Raw genomic sequence first — 20,954 nt, forward strand, 5'->3', positions numbered from 1 at the left:
CTCACGGCATCTCGTTTGGAGATGTGGTCCATGCTCGCCAGCTTCTCTGTGAGAGTGGAGACCAGCTGCTGGTTGGCTGAACCCAGGAAGTCTCGCTCGGAGCTTCTCTTCAGTACTTCCTCCAGCTCTGTGGAGAGAGAGACAAGGGAAGTAACTGTGTGAGTATCCAAACTGTACTCAAACATTACACATATTAGGCATGAAAATTAACGTTAAGAAAATAACATCGTTTTCAAATTTCAAAATTATAATTAAAAATCGAACCTCTGTTCGAAGTGGAGCTGTGCGTGTGTGTGTGTGTGTGTGTGTGTGTGTGTGTGTGTGTGTGTGTGTCTGGCCTGAAAAACAGCGCCCTCGTGTGGTCACAAAAGGTCCTGTAGGCTACAGACACGCAGACAGACAGACCCACACGCGTGTATGTGTCTCCCGTAGGAAGTGAGGCCGATCGCCCCCCGCTACCCCCCGCCTCCCCGTTCTTTGCTCCCAGACCACGCCCCCCGACCGTCGCGATTGGCCGGCTGTACTCTGCTGTACTTCCTGGCCATGTCCTGTTACTGTTGTTGTCGCGTCGCACTAGTGCTGTCACGCGTAGAAGGATGTTTGAGAGAGATGAGATTCAATTTATTGTCAGTGTACAGTACAAGTACAGTACAGTACAGCGAAAAGTATTTTCACATCTCATACGTGGATCAAGCATCTCTACTAACAATGATGTCATGCAGACAATAGGCCTATAGAATAATGTAGGAGGAGGAGGAATGGATGGAATTCTGATGGCTCATATATCTACCTTTCAGGTGGTGTAGAATTAGCATCACTATAACACCTCATTAATCATCTCTATGTATATACTAGGCTACCAATACGTTCAATTACAAGTCTTCTCTCCCAAGCTTGTCAAATAGTCGGTCCTTCATAATAATGATAATAATAACAAAATAACTCAAAATAGCCTGATTCCACGCTGGCTACTCCCCCCCCCCCCCCCTCTCTTCCCAAACATAATAATAATAACAATAACAATAATAAAATGAACTCAAAATAGTCTGATTCCACGCTGGCTACTTTAGACTAAAGCATCAGTCTCCAGACGTTTTTCCCCCTCTCCCTCTCTTCCCAAACCTGCAGTCACACTGCTTTTCTGTGGGCAGTAATGCCACGCTATTCATGTGGTACAGTAATCGAACTTTACATCATTAGATGGTATTTAGCGACGGTCCAACAACAATATTGTCATCGGTCGGTCGGCAGCGTTGTAAATCACGCGCATTTTCATTTTTCCAAAAGTCCAAACGTCTCCGCGTATTCAAACGTCTCCACGTATGAGATGTGAAAATACTTTTCGCTGTACTGTACTGTACTTGTACTGTACACTGACAATAAATTGAATCTCATCTCTCTCAAACATCCTTCTACGCGTGACAGCACTAGTGCGACGCGACAACAACAGTACAGGACATGGCCAGGAAGTACAGCAGAGTACAGCCGGCCAATCGCGACGGTCGGGGGCGTGGTCTGGGAGCAAAGAACGGGGAGGCGGGGGTAGCGGGGGGCGATCGGCCTCACTTCCTACGGGAGACACATACACGCGACCACGTATAGGGAGCTTGTGTTCCACACAGCTCCAAAAATCGAACCTCTGTTCGAAGTGGAGCTGTGTGTGTGTGTGTGTGTGTGTGTGTGTGTGTGTGTGTGTGTGTGTGTGTGTGTGTGTGTGTGTGTGTGTGTGTGTAGCACCTCTCTGGTCACCCAGGATCATGTGTACCGATTTTTGTGACATTTGAAGAAAATATGTAGGAAAAGGTGCAAAAAGTGTGTTTTGGAGAAAATTCAAGATGGCGGAAAATCTATCCTGGCGCAAATGGGCGTGGCCTATATGGGGAGATGTGTCTTGACCCAAGGAATCCAGGGAAAATTTTCCGATCTACGGTTCAAGAGTTACGGGGCAAAACGCAAAGTGGCCCGTTATAGCGCCACCATGAGGCCGAGTGATGTAATTATTTTTGGATTCTTTCTTAAAATCATTATGAATCTCCTCTCCGAGGTTTGAAACTGTAGCTCCTATGGTTTACGAGAGAAAAATACTTGAATGTGAGTTTTTGCAATTCCCATTAAAAGTCAATGGGGAAAATTAATTAACTAATAAATTAATATCAATTAAACTATAGAACCTTTCTCTTAGCAAGTTACTAGCACAATATTCCCGAGTAAGCCGGTCGATTTGACATACTAGCCCTTACCCGTTCAAAGCTCCAAAATGATGTGCAGTGTGTGTGGGTTATGGGATGTGCACTGTACACACAGTATATGAGGGATGGAAAGTAACTTTAACTGGTGCTTGCATGATGTAGGAGCATCAATGTAAGAAACCCGTTTCGTTTAATGGCTACAGAGATACTGCCCCCCCCCCCCCCCCCCCCCCCCCCCCCCCCCCCACCCGCCCGCCCACACACCCCGCCTGCCTGCACGCACACACACACACACACACACACACACAGAGCTGGTTAAACATTTTGCCTCATGCTAGATGCAGAATAGATGTGCCTCATGCTAGATGCAGAATAGATAGTAGATACACCATAAAAATGCTAATATACAGCATATGGTTTGTGAAAGTGACAAACGGGCTTCACAGTTATGTTAGGTGTGTTCATATGCTAATGGTGATGCGATTTCAGATCAATTGCTCCAGCCACTGAGGAGAAACGCTGTTTCAGACAGACAGACAGACAGACACTCACTCAGACATTTGCAAAATTATAGTATAGATGGCGCGAGTGTGTGGTACAAAAACTGTGGGAGGAGTAGCGTGCCAAACTTTGAGGTTACAGACACGGACGGACGGACGGACGGAGACAGACCCACACACACGGCCACGTATAGGGAGCTTGTGTTCCACACAGCTCCAAAAAGGGGTTTAACCCATTTAGAACTAGAATTATTGAATCCTTTAACCAGTGAAAAATAGCAGATATACAAGCTCACAGCGCGGCACCGAGTGCCGCGCTGCGAGCTTGTAGATCTGGTATTTTGGGAAAAGTCGTGAAAATGTGTGCAAATCTTTGAATATATGTATTTTCAAAGCGAACGTTTTATAACTCAAATTTTGCTTCTGGGTGGTCCCTGGAACTAGATATTTTGAGATGCGGGTCCGTGGTCAAATACATATCATTTTGGGGGTCCTTCACATGAAAAGGTTTGAGAACCACTGACAATGACATAGTAGTCGCTCAAGAACAGACTAACTGAGCTCTAGTGAAGTGAAAAGGACCTTTTCTTTGACAATGGCTGGCCAGATTGCTGACATAGAAACATGATGTACTGCTATACTGCTAGCTATAGCAGTGACGAGACAACAAGAAGAAACACAGAGCAAACACGTGCGCGAGTGTGCATGCCATCTGATCTGTGACTGGTTGCACAGTTCCGGCCCTCATCAAGTCACCTTTCGTCCAATGCGGCCCTCAACCCAAAATGAGTTTGCCACCACTGGTCTAAATAGTACACTGGCACAACTTTCTCACAGTGAATTACAATATATTTTAACCCATTTAGAACGGGTACACATTATTGTGTATCGTTATTTTATGCTTTAACTATTGAAACATAGCAGATATACAAGCTCACAGCGCGGCACCGAGTGCCGCACTGCGAGCTTGTAGATCTGTCATTTTTGAAAAATCGTGAAAATTAGAATTTTGACCCAATTCTATAAGCGTCTTTTGAATCATTCTAAGTTTTTTTTTTTTTTAAACCTATGTTTCTATGTCAGCAATCTGGCCAGCCATCGTCAAAGAAAAGGTCCTTTTCACTTAACTGGAGCTCAGTTAGTCTGTTCTTGAGAGACTACCATGTCAGTGGTTCTCAAACTTTTTGGAGCGGTGTGTGTAACACAGCAGCTCCGCTATAGGCAGTAATGTGTGTCTGTCCTCACTAGTACGAGTGTGTCTGTCCTCACTAGTACGAGTCTGTCCAGTCAAGTTTGAAGAGGATCTGCACATGCGCGATTTTACCACCCACACACACACACACACACACACACACACACACACACACACACACACACACACACACACACACACACACACACACACACACACACACACACACACACACACACACACACACACACACACACACACACACACACACACACACACACACACACACACACACACACACACACACACACACACACGTGCGCACAGCAGTTACACAACATTTCGGTACCTATCGAATTGAGTTCCCCTCCGCCCGGATGCATGGAGGCTGATGGGATACTGCAACATACTGCGTTATATAGATCTAAGACACAGAATTCAGATATCTAGAACACATAGAATCTAAAACATAGACCTGGAACTGCTTAAATTCACCGCTCCACTTCGAACGAGGTTTGATTTTTTCATGTGAAGGACCCCCAAACTGATATTTATTTGGCCACGGACCCGCATCTCAAAATATTTAGTTCCAGGGACCACCCAGAAGCAAAATTTGAGTTACAAACGTTGGCTTTGAAAATACATATATTCAAAGATTTGCACACATTTTCACGACATTAAAGAAATAGCAGATCTACAAGCTCCCAGCACGGCACTCGGTGCCGCGCTGTGAGCTTGTATATCTGCTATTTTTCACTGGTTAAAGCAGGGCTCCCCAATAGGCGGCCCGCGGGGGGCTACTGTCTGGCCCACACCAACCCCAGTAATAATGGTGGTAGAAGAGCAGCAACAACACTAGTATATCGTCGTTGTCGGGTGGAAATCTCGTATCTCCAAATTTGTACGCTCTTTCCCAAATCATACAAGGCCCTCGCACAAAAGTAGTGAAAACAGCAGATCTACAAGCACACAACGCCTCGCAGTGCGAGGCGTTGTGTGCTTGTAGATCGGCTGTTTTCACTAGTTTAAATAATTTTTAAAATGACAAATGCAAAACGAACGGTTTTGGACATACAAGATTTTCACCCGACGACGACGATATCTGAACTGTCGCTGGAGTAGCGGGAGCGCCGCCGTCGCCCCCTGCAATGTTGTGGCCCTCAGCTTGGTACCCTAGACATAATTCGGCCCGTGGGGAAAACCAATTCGGGAACCCTGGGTTAAAGCATTCAATAATTCTAGGCCTAAATGGGTTAGTAAATGACTGTGACTGTGAACCTTTGGCCCAGTCCAGGGTGAGCGGGTGCTGGGCGATGGCGGCGGAGCGGGCCACATAGGAGGCCAGCTGGACTTCGGGGGACTCTGGCTGGCTGCTGGTGATGACCAGGAAGGGAAGCAGCTTCCAGCCCAGGTGCAACCTCAGATCCGGAGAGCCCAGCCCCAGCCTGGGGTCACACAGCACCCGCACTGCCTCCTGCAGCACTGGCAACCTGAGGGTTAGGGATGGGACCATACCAAAATGTCATGTCACGATTAGGGCTGTCACGATTATGACATTTTACATCAAATAATTGCAATTAACAATTTAATTTTACTTGTGTTTTTCTCGTTTGCAATTATATTTCTGTAAGCCTTGTAGGCTTTGAAGTTGCACATCGCAGATATGACACATGACCTAAATATACAAAGAAATTACTGACATATTTGACAACTTTATACTTAAAAAAGAACATTTGTAGTGGAAATAGCCGATCTACAGGCTCACAACGCATTGTGAGCTTGTAGATCTGCTATTTCCACTACTTTTTGAAATTGTTTGAAACTATATTAAAGGACAACTCCTCCCTAAATCACTTCTAGGCTCATTTTCCTACTTATATTGATCCTAAAAAACTGTCCATGGGGTCCAGTTTCCCCAGCAGAACGCAGCAGCTCTCATAACATAGAGTGGAGCCTATAAGCCTATCACTTTCACACTATTTGTTGTGTTCAAAAGGGATTTTATTTTTCATGAATGTGTTACTACAGTAGTTGTCATTACAAACACATCCATGCCTTGGTTGTCCCACACAAGCCAACACAATGTGTCCCAGCACGGCTGACGGCTAGTCATTGAATTTTTTTTCATTGAATTTTTTGCTACAAAAGTATATATTGGTTGTGGAGATTGACCCAACAGTTTTGAAGATATGGCTTATAGAATGATGCCATGCTGAAATACTACTTTTGAGATATTCAAGTTCTAAATAAATGTCTAACCTGCAATGACCTGCATGATCTCTCACATTAATTTAAAAAAGTCTTATTTACATGCAGAGTTAAGCTCTGGCGTTTAAGTGAAATGTAGCCTGATATTTATGAAATGCTTTTGTGGCTTTATCACATTTTAGTGGGAAAAAAAAGTAATTTCAGCTGTGGTCTAAAGTAGTGACTTCCGAAATGACTGCCCCTGTGTCACACTCAGTCACATATGATAAATAATGTTTTGGGCTGAGCATTCGGCACAAGTGCCAATCAAAGTAACTGTACTGGCCAATCACAGAGCATCTTTTTTCCAGGACTTGGCAAAACACATAAAAGCATAACATCTGTTTAGCAGAGTGTGATGGCTTTTGTGGGACAACGATGACATGGATGGGTTTGTAATGACAGCTAGTACTACATTCATGAAAAGTACTAGTAAGACACCTGAGGGTGGAATGCGACCTCAGGGTGACATGCGACCTCGCCCTAAAGGGCGAGGCCGCGCCAATTCTTGACTATCTGGCCAACCACAGTGTTTCTCTGATGATTCTAGTTGTTGTTGGGAGTTTGTTCATGTTTTTGTGAGGGTATCAACCCTAGGAGACACGGGGAGAACATGCAAACTCCACACAGAAAGGCCCTATCGCCAACCCCACCTAGGGTGTGAGCGATAGGGCCTAAACATGGAGATGTGGAGAACACTATATATGGAGATAGTCCAGTCCATCATGTCATATGGGACTACCGTCATAGACAGTAGCCATTGTTAGGCCGGAGTCAATGGCTGTCTGTCTGACTGTCTGTACAGGAAGTGATGTCACATGACATACTTTTTATGCCCATATATGAGTCATTCTGTACCACATCTCCATGTTTAGGCCAAACAGGTTCGCTCCATTTCTCCATGTATAGGTCCAAATGCCCAACGTCGAGCTTGACAAGGAGCGAACCTTGTCAAGCTCTTACTAGTATAGGCAGTATAGGTTGTCACTGTCGGGTAGAAACCTCATATCTCCAAGTTTCAAATATCTATGTTTTTCATAAAGTAGCCTAAAGCCCTGCTTCATCAGGGTCGCACAAAACTAGTGAAAATAGCAGATCTACAAGCACACATCGCCTCGCGGTGCGAGGCCGATTTGAAAAGTATGGATTGCAGTGATAATGTTTCATGGATGGGATCAGCGCGTATCTTGGTATAGACACTTCACAACCAGTCAATGAGCTCCATCAGAGCCCTTGTCTGGCAGGGATAACTATTCAAGGCTATCATCATTTCCTCATCCTTGAGACAGTAGGATTTGGACCAGGCTGGGTATACATAGGTCGCTGCAGAACCTCATCCACCCTTTCTTCTCTCTCCTTTTGGTATCTTTATCCTCCTCCTCCTTTTTTTCTTTTTTATTCTTCTCTTTTTTTGTCTTTCTTAGTCTTGTGTATCCTTCTCTTTTGGCTACTGTCTATGACGGTAGTCCCATATGACATGATGGACTGGACTATCTCCATATATAGTGTTATCCACATTTCGTGACATTTCCTGACATCACACTGACATCACTCCCGTACAGAAGGAAGGTTACGGAAGGAAGGTTACGGAAGGAAGGAAGGAAGGAAGGAAGGTCACTCAAGCGACACGGTTTTTCAGAGTATATGCGACCTTTGGTCGCAAAAAAATAACACTTTTGACCACAATAAATAGTGTAAAAGTGATAGGCTTATAGGCTCCACTCTATGCTATGAGAACTGCTAGGTTCTGCTGGGGAAACTGGACAACAGGGGCATTTGTGCCTAATAGACCCCATGGTCATGGACAGTCATTTTGGATCAATATAAGTAGGAAAATTAGCCTAGAAGTGATTTAGGGCGGAGTTGTCCTCTAACATTTCTCAACATGGAAACGATTATGAAGATTATGCTAAATAATTGTGATTACCTCAAATAATTGCGATTAGACGATTACAGTCAGTGATGTGTTCTAGACTTTTTTGGGGGGCATACTATAATCTATGATCCGTGGCTATTTGTGTGGCCAGGGCATACGCCAGTGCATAATGCCTATCAAATACGCTACTTTGAAAGGTTAACAAGGGCAGATGCTATTCATAGTTTTATTTCCGACAGCAGACGCCGTATACGTGCGTTACAGGTAGAACACAGCACTGCTTATGTAATAATTGTGACAGTCCTAAATGTCATGTCATGATTATTGTGACCAAAATAACCGCGTTTTACGATATTATCGCGACAATCAAAATATGCCACTTTTATACTTTTATATGGCACTTTTATCAACCCCTGGCCTGCATCCATATTCTGGGGCAGAACGTGTGCCAAAAAATAGCAGATCTACGAGCTCACGGTGCAACACGTTGTGAGCTTGTAGATCGGCAATTTGTTTGGAAGAGATTTGAAAACAAAAAAAATATAGGTAGAGTGTTTTACCATTTGTAGAGGGTTTAAGTGGATCAAAGGTGAATTGATCCCAGCGTATGACGGAGGACAATTTCTCAATATATTAAAATCTCCACGATACGATTATTGTGAGCGTTTCTTTTAATCACGATAAACGATAATAACGACTATCATCCCATCCCTACAATCTGGGGAGGAATCCGAGGAAACAATGAATGAAAATCAGGCACGTGCACACATAGACATCAAGGGGGCTTGAGCCCCTGCCTTTTTATCTGTCTGTAAAAAGTGCCCTCTCCAGACTGAATGCAATTATCACTATGGTAAAATAAATGCAAATGTCCTTAACCCTTTCCCTGCCATACCTGAAGGCAGCATTCAAGAGAATTGCCTTGTCCAAACTCTCCTGAACTTGAATGTAGCATCTTATGTTGAAAGAATTGCCCTCTCTGTGTAGAAATCCATGATGATACGCCACATCTCCAGTATTTACATGATTATACATAGTTTAATGTGGTTTCGACACGTTGTGAGCTTGGAGGTCTGCTATTTTCAATATTTTCACCAAAAGGCCCTTTAAAAATATGGCTCATGAAACCAGAATGAATACCTCTGGCAGTCAGCTAAATAGAACCTATGAGTTATTGATGTGGACTATTATAGTTTGAAGTTTAGTTGTGTGCATGCAGTATAGACGAGCAGCAGTAGTAAATGGATGTTTAGTTGCTATGTTGGCCAAGATAAGTTCATTCAAAAGAATGAGTTGCGAGAGTGTGAGTGTGTGTGTGCCTGTGTGTGTGTGTGTGTGTGTGTGCGTGTGTGTGTGTGTGTGTGTGTGTGTGTGTGTGTGTGTGTGTGTGTGTGTGTGTGTGTGTGTGTGTGTGTGTGTGTGCGTGCGTGCGTGCATGTGTGCGTGTGTGCGTGCGTGCGGGCGTGCGTGCGTGCATGCATGCGTGCGTGAGAGTGTGAGAGAGACACTAACCACTGTCCAGCCAATGAGAGCTCAGTTTTCTGCAGCACTGACAATAAACAGGATACAGTCTTTTCTGGATCCAGATGATCTAAATATAGCTAAAAAACAAACAAAAAAAACATCCCATTAGTTTGGATATCCTGATCCCATACTAAACAATTAAGTGTTTTACTCAAGGCAATAAGAAATATGAATCATTTCCACCAGCAACCTTTTGGTCATATAAAAAAAACAGTATAAGGTCTACAGTAGACACCTGAAATAGTGGTGGGCGATAAATACAATATTGTTCCAAGCAGTATCACAATACACGATCGTATCATAATTCTTTTTCAACTTGTTTTTTTAATGGTTAAATGGTTAAAAAGTCCTCAAAGTGGGGTCCAGGGACTCTCTGGGTTCCTTTTGGGAGGTCTAAATTGACCCTTACAAGTATGTAACTCCGACAGTATACAAATGAAACCAAATGGACCCATAAGGTTTCATTTGAATACTCTCAGAGTCAAGGGGAGACCTTAACACATACCCCACCATTTTAATACCTTCGTATTTTCATATGCCATCTGTCTCCATAGACTTCCATGTAATTCATAGTGCACTGATAATGTCATGCCCATGCCTAGATCATGCACCATGCGTGTGCAGATTGCTCACAGCTTTCAAACAAAAAAATCTGAATGGAAATCCGTTCAGGCATTCATGAACTAGCAGCCATTATGTTTTCCTAAAATGTAAACAAAGATGGCTAACATGTTTGAAAGATGGGGTTGCTATGGGGGTTAAACATGCAATTTCGCTTGCTATCATGCCTACTACATTAAAAAAAAAAAAAAAAAAAAAAAAAAAGTAGAGTTTGAGAACTACTGCATGATTTAGACCAAAATGCAGGTTTAAATGAATTCTGCAATGAATCTCTGTATTAACAATTCAACAAGATTTCTTTTATAAGGCTCTCCCTCATTGTATCACGATATATCCACCTATTTCCGCAAGACTTTACTGTAGCATTATCTGCGGGACACTTCCGGTTAACAGCAGACATACAAGCTCAAGTCGCGTTGCGGAAATGCCGCTCGCCTTCCGCGCAATGCACGATAGGATGTTGGAAAGTTGTGGATACGATATCTCTGAAATGGCATATCGTGGAGACATTGTATCGTCTCAACGATATTTATCACCATATCGCCCACCCCTACCCTGTAGCCCCCCTTAACAAGATCAGCGCCAGTCGACTTTGAGGTTGACTATGTCACTATGGACTTCCCTGCCTAGCGACTTTAATCGACTTTTATATAAAAGCATTGTTTAAGCTTTTATTTGGGTTAATAGACGGAGCGAAATGGTTAGCTTACCTTCGGATGGTATCAACACGTAAACCGTGAAAAAAAAGGATACGATTATGACGCCACTGCTAAACCAGGCCTTCCTGTTTACATTAGCCTCTGCTAGCCGCTAGGCTCAATGCAAACCATCCGACCCTTACACAGCTTCACTAGGTCGGATTTTGATTCGGAAACGTTCTGTGTGGCATCTGTATACGTTCCGGTGCCCGTACCGATGGTGGTTTTAGACGATCAAGCACGAATTGAACAGTATTGAGCTCAGATGGCGGCCCGCGGACATCCCATTGTGGGTCAATGGAGCGATGTCACTATCCCATCCTTGAATCTTGGTTTTTACATGGGGGCTTGTACAGTAGATGGTTTTAGTGCTACGATGGCTCACTCTAGTGGTCATTTTGTGGTATGGTATATCATCATGGCTTTGAATTTGAATGCATCATGATGATAAAATATAGCTATTTCCTGGCGTTATAAGCGCAAATTCATATTTTAATTTGGCTGGCAATGTGTTTAATAGTACTAATGGTATTAAATGTTGCACCGCCCCCCTAGTGTGGACCAGTACTCACCTCCAGGGCTTTGAGAGCAGCAGCTACGACCTCTGGAATGTCATCCTTCATCCTGTCCAGTAAAACCTCCGTCACGAAGGCTTCGTCTAAACTGTCCTGCTGTCGGACAAGAACATAGAACAGTAAACAAAAAAGAAAACTCATGCTTTGACAGGCACCAAAGGATGTTTAACTCATTGAGTGCCAATCCCGAACTAGTTCGGCTTTATTAGCGTATCGTAGAGTGCCGATCCCGAACAAGTTCCGCTTTTTAAAAAAAAAAAAAAAAAAAAAAAAAAATTTTTTTTTTGAAAAACATTTTTTAGATTTTTTTTTGGTGGCACTCAATGAGTTAACATCATTCTTATCACTGTTTCTTTTATCGTTGAACATTTGACACCATGAGTAGGGCTGTAACGTTTAAGAAAGTTTACTTAAAGGGATATTCCACTTTCAACAGGGAGCAGTGGTAGGGCCTCTCTCCACATACAAACCCATTGTAACTTCAAACTCCATTTTAACCATGATAGATTCATTAAAAACACCCATTACTTTTTCTGGTGCCTCATTTTACCTTCCTAATACGTGAGCAGGCCGTGTTTTTTCGTTAACTTTTTTCATTTATTTTTAATAATTATTTGGGAAAATGGAAAAAATGAAATACAAAGAAATAATTATTAAAAATAAATGAAAAAAGTTATCGAAAAAACACGGCCTGCTCACATATTAGGAGGGTAGTATGAGTTACCAGAAAAAATAATGGGTGTTTTTAATGAATCTATCATGGTTAAAATGAAGTTTGAAGTTACAATGGGTGTGTGTGGGGAGAGGCCCTGGACCTGGAGGGCCTGGTAACATTTACATCAAATATCTAAATATTGAATAAAGCTAATTAAAAACTCTTCAGGGTGTTCATAAAAGTCTGATTAGATGATAAAATTACCAAAAGTTTTTTTGAAAGTGAAATATCCCTTTAAAGATTAATTGTCACAAAAATGATTGTGATTAATGATTAATTGTGTTTTTTTTTGTGACAGACCCAGAGAGATCTAAAATATGAAAACACACATACTGAAATGCTTTGCTCTGCTTTTTCAGCTTGCAGTACACCAAGTCTCTTCACCAATAATAGCATATCAAAATGTCACGTTGTGACGCGTTGTGAGCTTGTAGATCGTCTATTTTTGGTGAATGTTAATAATGATAATCAAGATAATGAACTTGACACCACTGTATGCATTACACCAGTGTTTCTCAACCTTTTTTCTGCATGGGCACACTTTTCATGTCCCAAGAATCCATGGGCACACCAACATAATACGGGGGTGTAAATATCGTCACTGTCGGGAAGAAACCTTGTATCTCCAAGTTTCAAATTTGTACGTTTCTTTGCAAAGTACAGCCCTGCTTCATCATATACATGTCGCACAACAGTAGTGAGAACAGCAGATCTACAAGCACTAGTGATCTACAACGCCTCGCACCGCGAGGCGTTGTGTGCTTGTAGATCGGCTGTTTTCACTAGTTTAAATCATTTTTAAAATGATAAATACAATACTGGCTTTCAAGCAGTTTCAAGGGGCACACTTGACCCTTGTCAGGGGCACACCAAAGGTCCCCAGGCACAGTGGTTGAGAAACACTGCATTACACAATCGCGGTATGGCAGTATTTTTATTGCACCCGGCCCAGACACAAAAATGTTTGAGAAGTGGTAAATTATACCTGTCCAGAGGTGATGGCGTTGACCAGGTGTTCCACAGCTAAGGTCCTGACCGACGGCAGGGGGTGAGACAGGCTGAGGAGCAGGGATGTGTCCGATCCAAGGATCTATCACCAGCAGAACATAAGTACTTACATTTAGCTTGATACACTTAGAAATTAACAACTGGAAATACCAGTAAGACTCTCTAATCGGGAGATAAGTGACCGTCAGGTCGCATACACAAACTTTAGAAGGCACTGGTAGCCAATCAGGAGGGAATATGGGAAATGGGACAGATCCATGTTGATGACATGAGTCTAGACATACTGTGTACCGCTTTGCGAGATTTTAGGGCAAAATATGTAGGAGCAGTGTCCAAAAATGTGTTTGAAAAAATCGGCCACGTGAGAAATGAGGGGTGGAGGTTGTGGTTTGGCAGCCAAGGAGTGTGTGTGCAAAGTTTGGCATGGATCGGGGCAACGGTGGCGGAGATAAGAGTATGGGAAAAGTGTGACGTTACGGACAGACTGACTGACAGCCGGTGGAGGTTTTGATAGCTTGATACTGTACACTTAGAAATGAACAACTGGAAATATGACGGGAAAGACAAAAGCCACGCTGATTCCAGGAATGAAGTACGGCAAGACATTAAGACGATGAATTACCCCATGTAGGACAGGAACTAGCGTTCTCAAACTCTGCCCGAGCCCGACCCTACCCGACGTATTCGGGCCGAGCCGGGCTCAAAAAGTATGCTAATTAGTCAGGCCGGGCCGAGCCTCGGGTTCTGTGAAAAAAAAAAAAAAAAAAAAAAGTTTCATTTTAATAAAGAAGATAGAGAACATGGCGCTGACTGGCGTTTCACTCGCTTATTTACTATGTGACCGCACGAGCACACCACTGGCAGCAGACGAGGCAGAGCAGAGTGAGTGAGAGACAGAGAGCCACGGTCAGAGACAGTGTGATGCTGGGAGCAGGCTGCTGATATATACTTAATAGTAGGCTGGTGTTGCGCACCAAAATACCATTCAATCTACAAACCCACTGTAGTCTGCTTTGCATCACGATCTGACTTGTTTAGAACTTGCAGATCAGTGCTTCTTATCCAGGAAGCACTGATGTCAGGGTCATAAATCAGCGACAGCAGCAGCTATACGATGGTGGGGTTAACAGGTCCACTCCGAAACGAAACGAAAGAAAGTGGAGGAGAGACTCACAGAGAGTTGAGTGACAGAGACGGCACATGCAGACAGATGCATGCGTTGCAGGATGTGAACAAGATGAGGAGGATTAAGGATCAAACTTTTCTTCATGAGAGAACATGCTAACATTGCCGAACCAAAAGTGGAAAGGTAGGCTAATCTCACTCTCTCTACTACTCGGCTATAATAACACATGGTACGGTCACCGCGGTGGCGGAGTGGCGCCACCTGGAGGCGTTTTTTTATTTATTTATTTTCCTTCACGGCTTTAATAGGGCTTCGGGCTTAAAATGATGAAACTAGTTAGGGTCGGGCCGAGCCTCGGGTCTGCCCCGTCGGGCTCAGTTAGGGCCGGGCCTTAATTTTCAGGCCCGTTGAGAACTCTAACGGGAACCACTATTTGTAACTATGCCTTTCAAGGCAGGAACCCCTTTTGGGGTTCTTGTTGCTGTGTACAGTATATAGCAACATATCCTCACTGCCCGAAAAAAAAGAAAAGAAAAAGACTATTACTGCATCAAAAGTAATCGCCAAACTATAATATAACACACACACACACACACACACACACACACACACACACACACACACACACACACACACACACACACACACACACACACACACACACACACACACACACACACACACACACACACACACACACACACACACACGCGTACCTGGTGTTTCCCACCGCTAATGGTCAGAGAGATGAACTGATGCAACAGTTGCTTCTGCTCAGCATTGAAGCTGTCGCTGACATAAGACGTCAGAACGCCGTCCATCGCTCCACTGTACCTGGACCAGAGCACACAACAACCCATGAGGGATTACATACAGCAGGGGTGGGCAACTTTGATGATGGTGAGGGCCACTATATTTCCACCTTCACTCCAGAGGGCCACATTGCATATTGCTATACGTCCTACTTTGTCATTCTAGTATCTCATACAAAAGAAGCAAAAATAGCAGATCTACAGTAGATCGGCTATTTTAGCTTCTTTTGAATTGGAATCCTGAATATGTTTTTGTTATTTTTGAATTGGAGTCCTGAAATGTAACATTTTGAATTAATTTCAAACACATTTAGTTACATGCTCATGTTAACTTTATGAAGTTAAATACAAATAAATACATTGGACATAAAAAAAAAGGTCATGGTTGTAATTCTAACAGCTGAAATCAATAACATATCAGTATTCTGGTATTAACCTGAGGGCCGCATTAAGTGAAGGTGGGGGCCGCATGTGGCCCCCGGGCCGCCAGTTGCCCATGTATGACATACAGGGACGTGCAGAGAATGTTAGAGAGGCAGGGGCTGGCATTTCTAAAAGGGCACTTGTGGATGAGAGAAAATGCTATGTGAAATAATTTTAGATAAGATGCATAATATGTTCTATATTATTTGCTGACAAAAAATGTAAAGGGGTAAAATAATTGTCCTGACTGAAACTAGACTAAAATGCCAACAGTTTTTGTTGACTAAAATGAGACTAACTAAAATGACGTTGTCTTGGACTAAGATAAAGACTAAAATGCTTGACTTTTAGTCGACTAAAACTTAAATAAAGACAGGATAAGGTTGACCAAATGTGATAAAAACTAACAAGGGTGATTTAAACTGGACTAAGGACTGACATTAAATTAAAAAATGGCTCATAAAATGAACACTACAACCAAATGTAAAAATCAGCCAATACAACGCCATCAAGGCCTGCCAAAATACATTTGTGACGACAGAGACTGTAGATTTAGTCGACTGAAACAAGACTAAAACTTAACAAAATCTTATTCAAAAGACTATGACTAACCTACAGTAAATGGTAAGACACTCTGATGAAGGTCCAGGAGGACCGAAACGTCTGTCAATTTAAATAAAAAAGAGCTGCTGAGCAAGAGCAGAGTGTGGGATTTTTTGTTCGTGAAATTTTTTTTCATGACGGCTTCAGTTTTCACTGTTCAAAGCACCTGCATCTGAATTAAGTGGATGTGCGAATACTTCCTTTACAGCAGTGGTTCCCAACCTTTTCAGGCCAAGACCCCCCAAAATAATCATATTTTAACTGGGGACCCCCCCACCCTGACAAGCACTAAGAGTTGATTCTGGTGTGAAAATAGCCGATCTACATGCTCACAACACCTCACAACGCGAGGCGCTGTGAGCATGTAGATCTGCTATTTTCACAATTTCTGCCTCTAATATTTGATAAGTTGGCCAATGTTTAATTTGTCATTTCAGTTTGTCATTAAAAAGTCCTTAAATTGTCACTTTAGAAATGTGCAGATACCCTCTATACACGTTATGTTGGTTTGTTTACTGTTGAGTGAGAAAACAGTGTTGCACATTAAGCTAATCATCTGGGGACCCCGACCCACAGCTTGAGAACCACTGCTAGAAAATACAAATTAACACCGACACATACAGTACATACATTTCATTTCATTCGAAGGGAAAAAAACAGCAACATCAGCCCACCTGGCTGAAAAAAATTTAATAAGAATGCAAAAGATCAGTACTTACTTGGACTCAAAGAGACGCATGAGAGGCAGGAGACGCTGGTTGAGAGCTGGGATCGATTCGGGAGAGCGCTGGCCCTGAGCCATGTACTCCTCTAGCAGTAATCTAGAAGGAAAAAGAAAAAAAGAAAAACGTAATAGAGATGCAATTTATGGCTCTTTTGGCTCAATGCATATTTATATATTTTTAAGAAGCATTCGTTGAAATATGAATCCACAAGGTGGCACGATCTGGCACCACATTCCTCTGCTGACAGTTGAGATCACAATTTTGTATTTACCCTTTTTATTAAACGTGTGTGTGTGTGTGTGTAAATTAAGCTACCTTGACTAATGTTATTCATGCAACACCAAAAAAAAAACAAGCAGGCAACAATGAACTCGCTCCTCCCTAGCGGCGTATATAGCCAGGATTTACCAACTGGCTAGGCCTGGCACAATGTGGGTGGGCATGTGAGCTTGTACATCGGCTACGGTATTTTAAAACAGCGAACATTTAAATATTTACAGGGATATAATACATTTGTCATGGAAGTGGACTTCCCAAGCAATATAATATGGAGACGTTTTAATTATAGAAATCGCTTAATAATTGACTAAGCTATGATCAAATCAAGCTGTGTCTTAATTTGCTTCCTAGATAGCTGCACATCGCCACCGCGCATGGCCGCGTCGCACCGCTCATCACCGCGCCGCGAGCCAAATGAACTGGCTCCCTACTCCGCGAACCGGATCCCATTGTTCACTTCAAAGAGCCGTTCAAAAGATTAGATTCATTCGCGAACGTCGCATCTCTAAAACGTTATCTTGTTGCTCTGGAGAGGGTGTTCAAGACAAGCAGACACCTCGCTAGCTAAATGTCTAAATTGTAACTGTGAATTGATGTGATAACCTGACACAGCTCTTCACAGTGCATTGTGTGCGTCAATTCTTTTGAATTCTATGCCCAACTACCCATAGTGTCTATAGCAGGGTTCCCCAATTAGTTTTCCCCAAGGGCCGATTTATGTCTAGGGTACCAAGCTGAGGGCCACAACATTGCAGGGGGCGGCGGTGGCGTTCCCGCTACTCCAGCGACTTGCGACAGTTCAGATACCGTTGTTGTAGGGTGAAAATCTTGTATGACCAAAACCATTCGTTTTGCAATTATCATTTAAAAAATGTTTTAAACTAGTGAAAACAGACGATCTACAAGCACACAACGCCTCGCACCGCGAGGCGTTGTGTGCTTGTAGATCTGCTGTTTTCACTACGTTTGTGCGACGGCCTTGTATGATTTGCGAAAGAACGTACAAATTTCACATTTTGGGTCTAACAACCCAACTGCTGCTATTGTAGAATTGTTTGATTACTAATCATATAGTAGGCCTATATCATTATTAGTACATGTCTTCAACTGGGGGTTAGGGAGCCCAATCCTCAGGTTATTACAGGGGGGGCTGTCAAATATTTGTGTGATACAGTTTTATATAATAGCCTACAGTAGGCTATAATACCTAGCCTACAGTGAGGGTCCCTGCTTTATCTCTCTCTCAGCTAAGGGGTCCTTGAAAAACAACTCCCTGGTTTATTATATTATATTATAATAATATCCAAGATTATGCCATTTTAGCCAAAAATGTTTTAAAAACATAGACCTACAAGCTCACAGCGCGTCACATCCACGACGCGTTGTGAGCTTGTAGGTCTCCTATTTTAGGTGCGACACCCTTGTACTGCTAAGTATAAATTAGGCTTCTTTCCCAGAACAGAACAGCAGCAGAGAAAGAGAGAGAGTTGCACCATTGCTCAACAGGAAAGTTGTAAAACAGTGAAAAATAATTTGTTTTAAACACAAGCAGTAGTCTTACAACACCCAGCAACATTGTTGTTTTGTGTGTGCAGATATAGCGCAGAAGCTTTCTTTAACAAAACGATCTCAATCAATACCGTCGGAGATTCGCCAAGAAACGGCCATTGATTACACTCAGCCTGTGCTACTCTGTGACAACAATCAGCGCTAATTACTGTACTGCTAATCTTGCATTTTTAACCTGTGCGGCTGCTGCTGCATTCAGTGCTTTGCTAGTTCGTCTGTGTGCACTTCTGCACTGTCTGCCTGCCTGCAGAATGAATGTCCGAGTGCTGTGCCTGTGGCGACTCGCGTTAAAGATTGGCTTTTGGGGAGGGGCTGAGATGGTGCATTCAATGTGCCTCGGAAACATAGGATAGAATGAAATACTACATGAAGAAAACGATACAGCCGTGGAGTTTACCGATCCAGACACTCAGCGAACGATACATCATGATTTCAGCCGTCAATTCGTTCACTCGATAGAAAATGTATATTTTTATTAGATCATGACGGGCCGCACAGACATGCGGAAAGGGCCGCATGCGGCCCGCGGGCCGCAGGTTGAGTAGCGCTGCTCTATACACTTGCACTTTATGTTGGTTTGTTTACAGTTGAGTGAGAAAACAATGTCACACATTAGGTTAATCATCTGGGAACCCCTCAAAATAATTTGGGTCCCGACCCACAGGTTGAGAACCACTGGCCTATACTGACATACCTAAAAGTGGGATGCCAGGATTAAAATGGTTAGTTAATCTATTGACGTGTGTTCACCTGGCCACGGTGTTGTCCAGGTCTTTGGTCAGTGGAACAGCCTGCAGGAGGGATTCAAACATGCGACAAGGACTGGACGATTCAGACTCCGTCTCATCTGGGAAACAAAAACAGCAGGAATAGGAATCATTCATTTCATTCATCAGTTCATTATTGAACCAGGACATTTCCATAATCCGACGTTCCATTAGTCCAGCGATTTAATTGTGTTTTTGTCGTTGACAATTACATTTCTGTTTGGCTTGTAGGCTTTGAAGTTCACATGGTAGACATGACACATAATCTAAATATACAAAGAAATTACTGACATATTTGACAACTTTATAGTTAAAAAAGAACATTGATAGTGGAAATAGCGATGCGACACGTTGTGAGCTTGTAGATCGGCTATTTCCACGATTTTTTACTTTAAAATTTAAAAGAAATATATATGAATATTTTTCAACATGGAAACGATTATGACGATTATGAAAAATAATCGCGATTATGTCAAATAATTGCGATTAGACGATTATGTAATAATTATGACAGCCCTACTACTGCACTACCAATTTGGCTAGCCATCGCCAAAGAAAAGGGAAGAAAACTAAAGAAAAAAAAACAGCGCCCTCTCTGTGGAGTTGTGTAGCACTACATCTGTTCATAAGCTATTACTGTCTCTTACCGGTGGTGGTGAGGACGTGGTGGACCAGGTGGGGGACCATGTAGCGGAGCAGGGGACTGACGTCATGGACCGCTGCCATGCTCTGCAGGGTGTCCACAAGGGAGGACATGGAGGACAGGCGGTGGAAGGCCCTGAGACGTGCCGCAACACACAAACATGAACGTAAACCCATTTAGACCACGAACATATTTGTGTCGCGTTAGTTTTGACACTTTGACCATTCTTTTATGCTTTAACTAGAGAAAAATAGCAGATCTACAGCATCTACAGCGGACAGACACATACATACGGACAAGCTGTGACCGTTCACATACTAAACTTGCGACCTACGCAATAAAACAATAACAACATTATCCTCCCGCGCTATCCTTACGCCAGGGGCCTTCAACAGGGGGTCCGGGACCCCTAGAGGGTCTTTAGAGTTACTATAGGGGGTCCTCCAAATCTTTGAGTGATAGAAAACGTTTTATTCTTTTTTATATTAAAACCACTTTGCCCGAAAATAGCCGACCTACAATTTGCAGCGCGAGGCATTGTGAGCTTGTAGATCGGCTATTTTCAGGCAAAGAGGTTTCGTGTAGAGGGGAAAAAGAGCAGACTAAGCGAAAGGTCTAGTTTATTAAGTAGTGACGGTTCAAGTGGTTAAATATCTGAAAACACAAATTGACATGAATCCAAAATACACTGATGATCGCGTTGTCAAACAATGGAATCTATGAGAAGGTTGTGGGGGTCCCTGCTTCATCTCTCTCTCAACCAAGGGGTCCTTGGCCTGAAAACGTTGAAGACCCCTGCCCTATCAGGCATTGACACTAAGGCTTGCCCACCTGCCCCCGGCAGGTAAATAAAACGTCAGGG

At 43.0% G+C, this 20,954-nt stretch overlaps 1 protein-coding gene across 1 annotated transcript in view; it reads right to left on the reverse strand.

Moving 5' to 3' along the window:
• Nucleotides 1–20,954, reverse strand: part of LOC308303143 (HEAT repeat-containing protein 1-like) — a gene marked incomplete at its 3' end in the record, with an annotated part of 45,624 nt that overhangs the window by 5,899 nt on the left and 18,771 nt on the right. The window contains exons 8-16 of the mRNA XM_080747466.1: nucleotides 20,097–20,227; nucleotides 19,433–19,529; nucleotides 16,829–16,930; nucleotides 14,988–15,105; nucleotides 13,123–13,227; nucleotides 11,420–11,518; nucleotides 9,517–9,605; nucleotides 5,160–5,371; nucleotides 6–127 (exon numbers count right to left, since the gene is read on the reverse strand). Coding sequence (XP_080603592.1) covers nucleotides 6–127; nucleotides 5,160–5,371; nucleotides 9,517–9,605; nucleotides 11,420–11,518; nucleotides 13,123–13,227; nucleotides 14,988–15,105; nucleotides 16,829–16,930; nucleotides 19,433–19,529; nucleotides 20,097–20,227 — 1,075 coding nt within the window. The remainder of the gene's footprint in view (nucleotides 1–5; nucleotides 128–5,159; nucleotides 5,372–9,516; nucleotides 9,606–11,419; nucleotides 11,519–13,122; nucleotides 13,228–14,987; nucleotides 15,106–16,828; nucleotides 16,931–19,432; nucleotides 19,530–20,096; nucleotides 20,228–20,954) is intronic.

The sequence above is a fragment of the Nannobrachium achirus genome (genome assembly GCF_963921795.1).
Source record: "Nannobrachium achirus genome assembly, chromosome: 18".
Lineage (NCBI taxonomy): Eukaryota > Metazoa > Chordata > Actinopteri > Myctophiformes > Myctophidae > Nannobrachium > Nannobrachium achirus.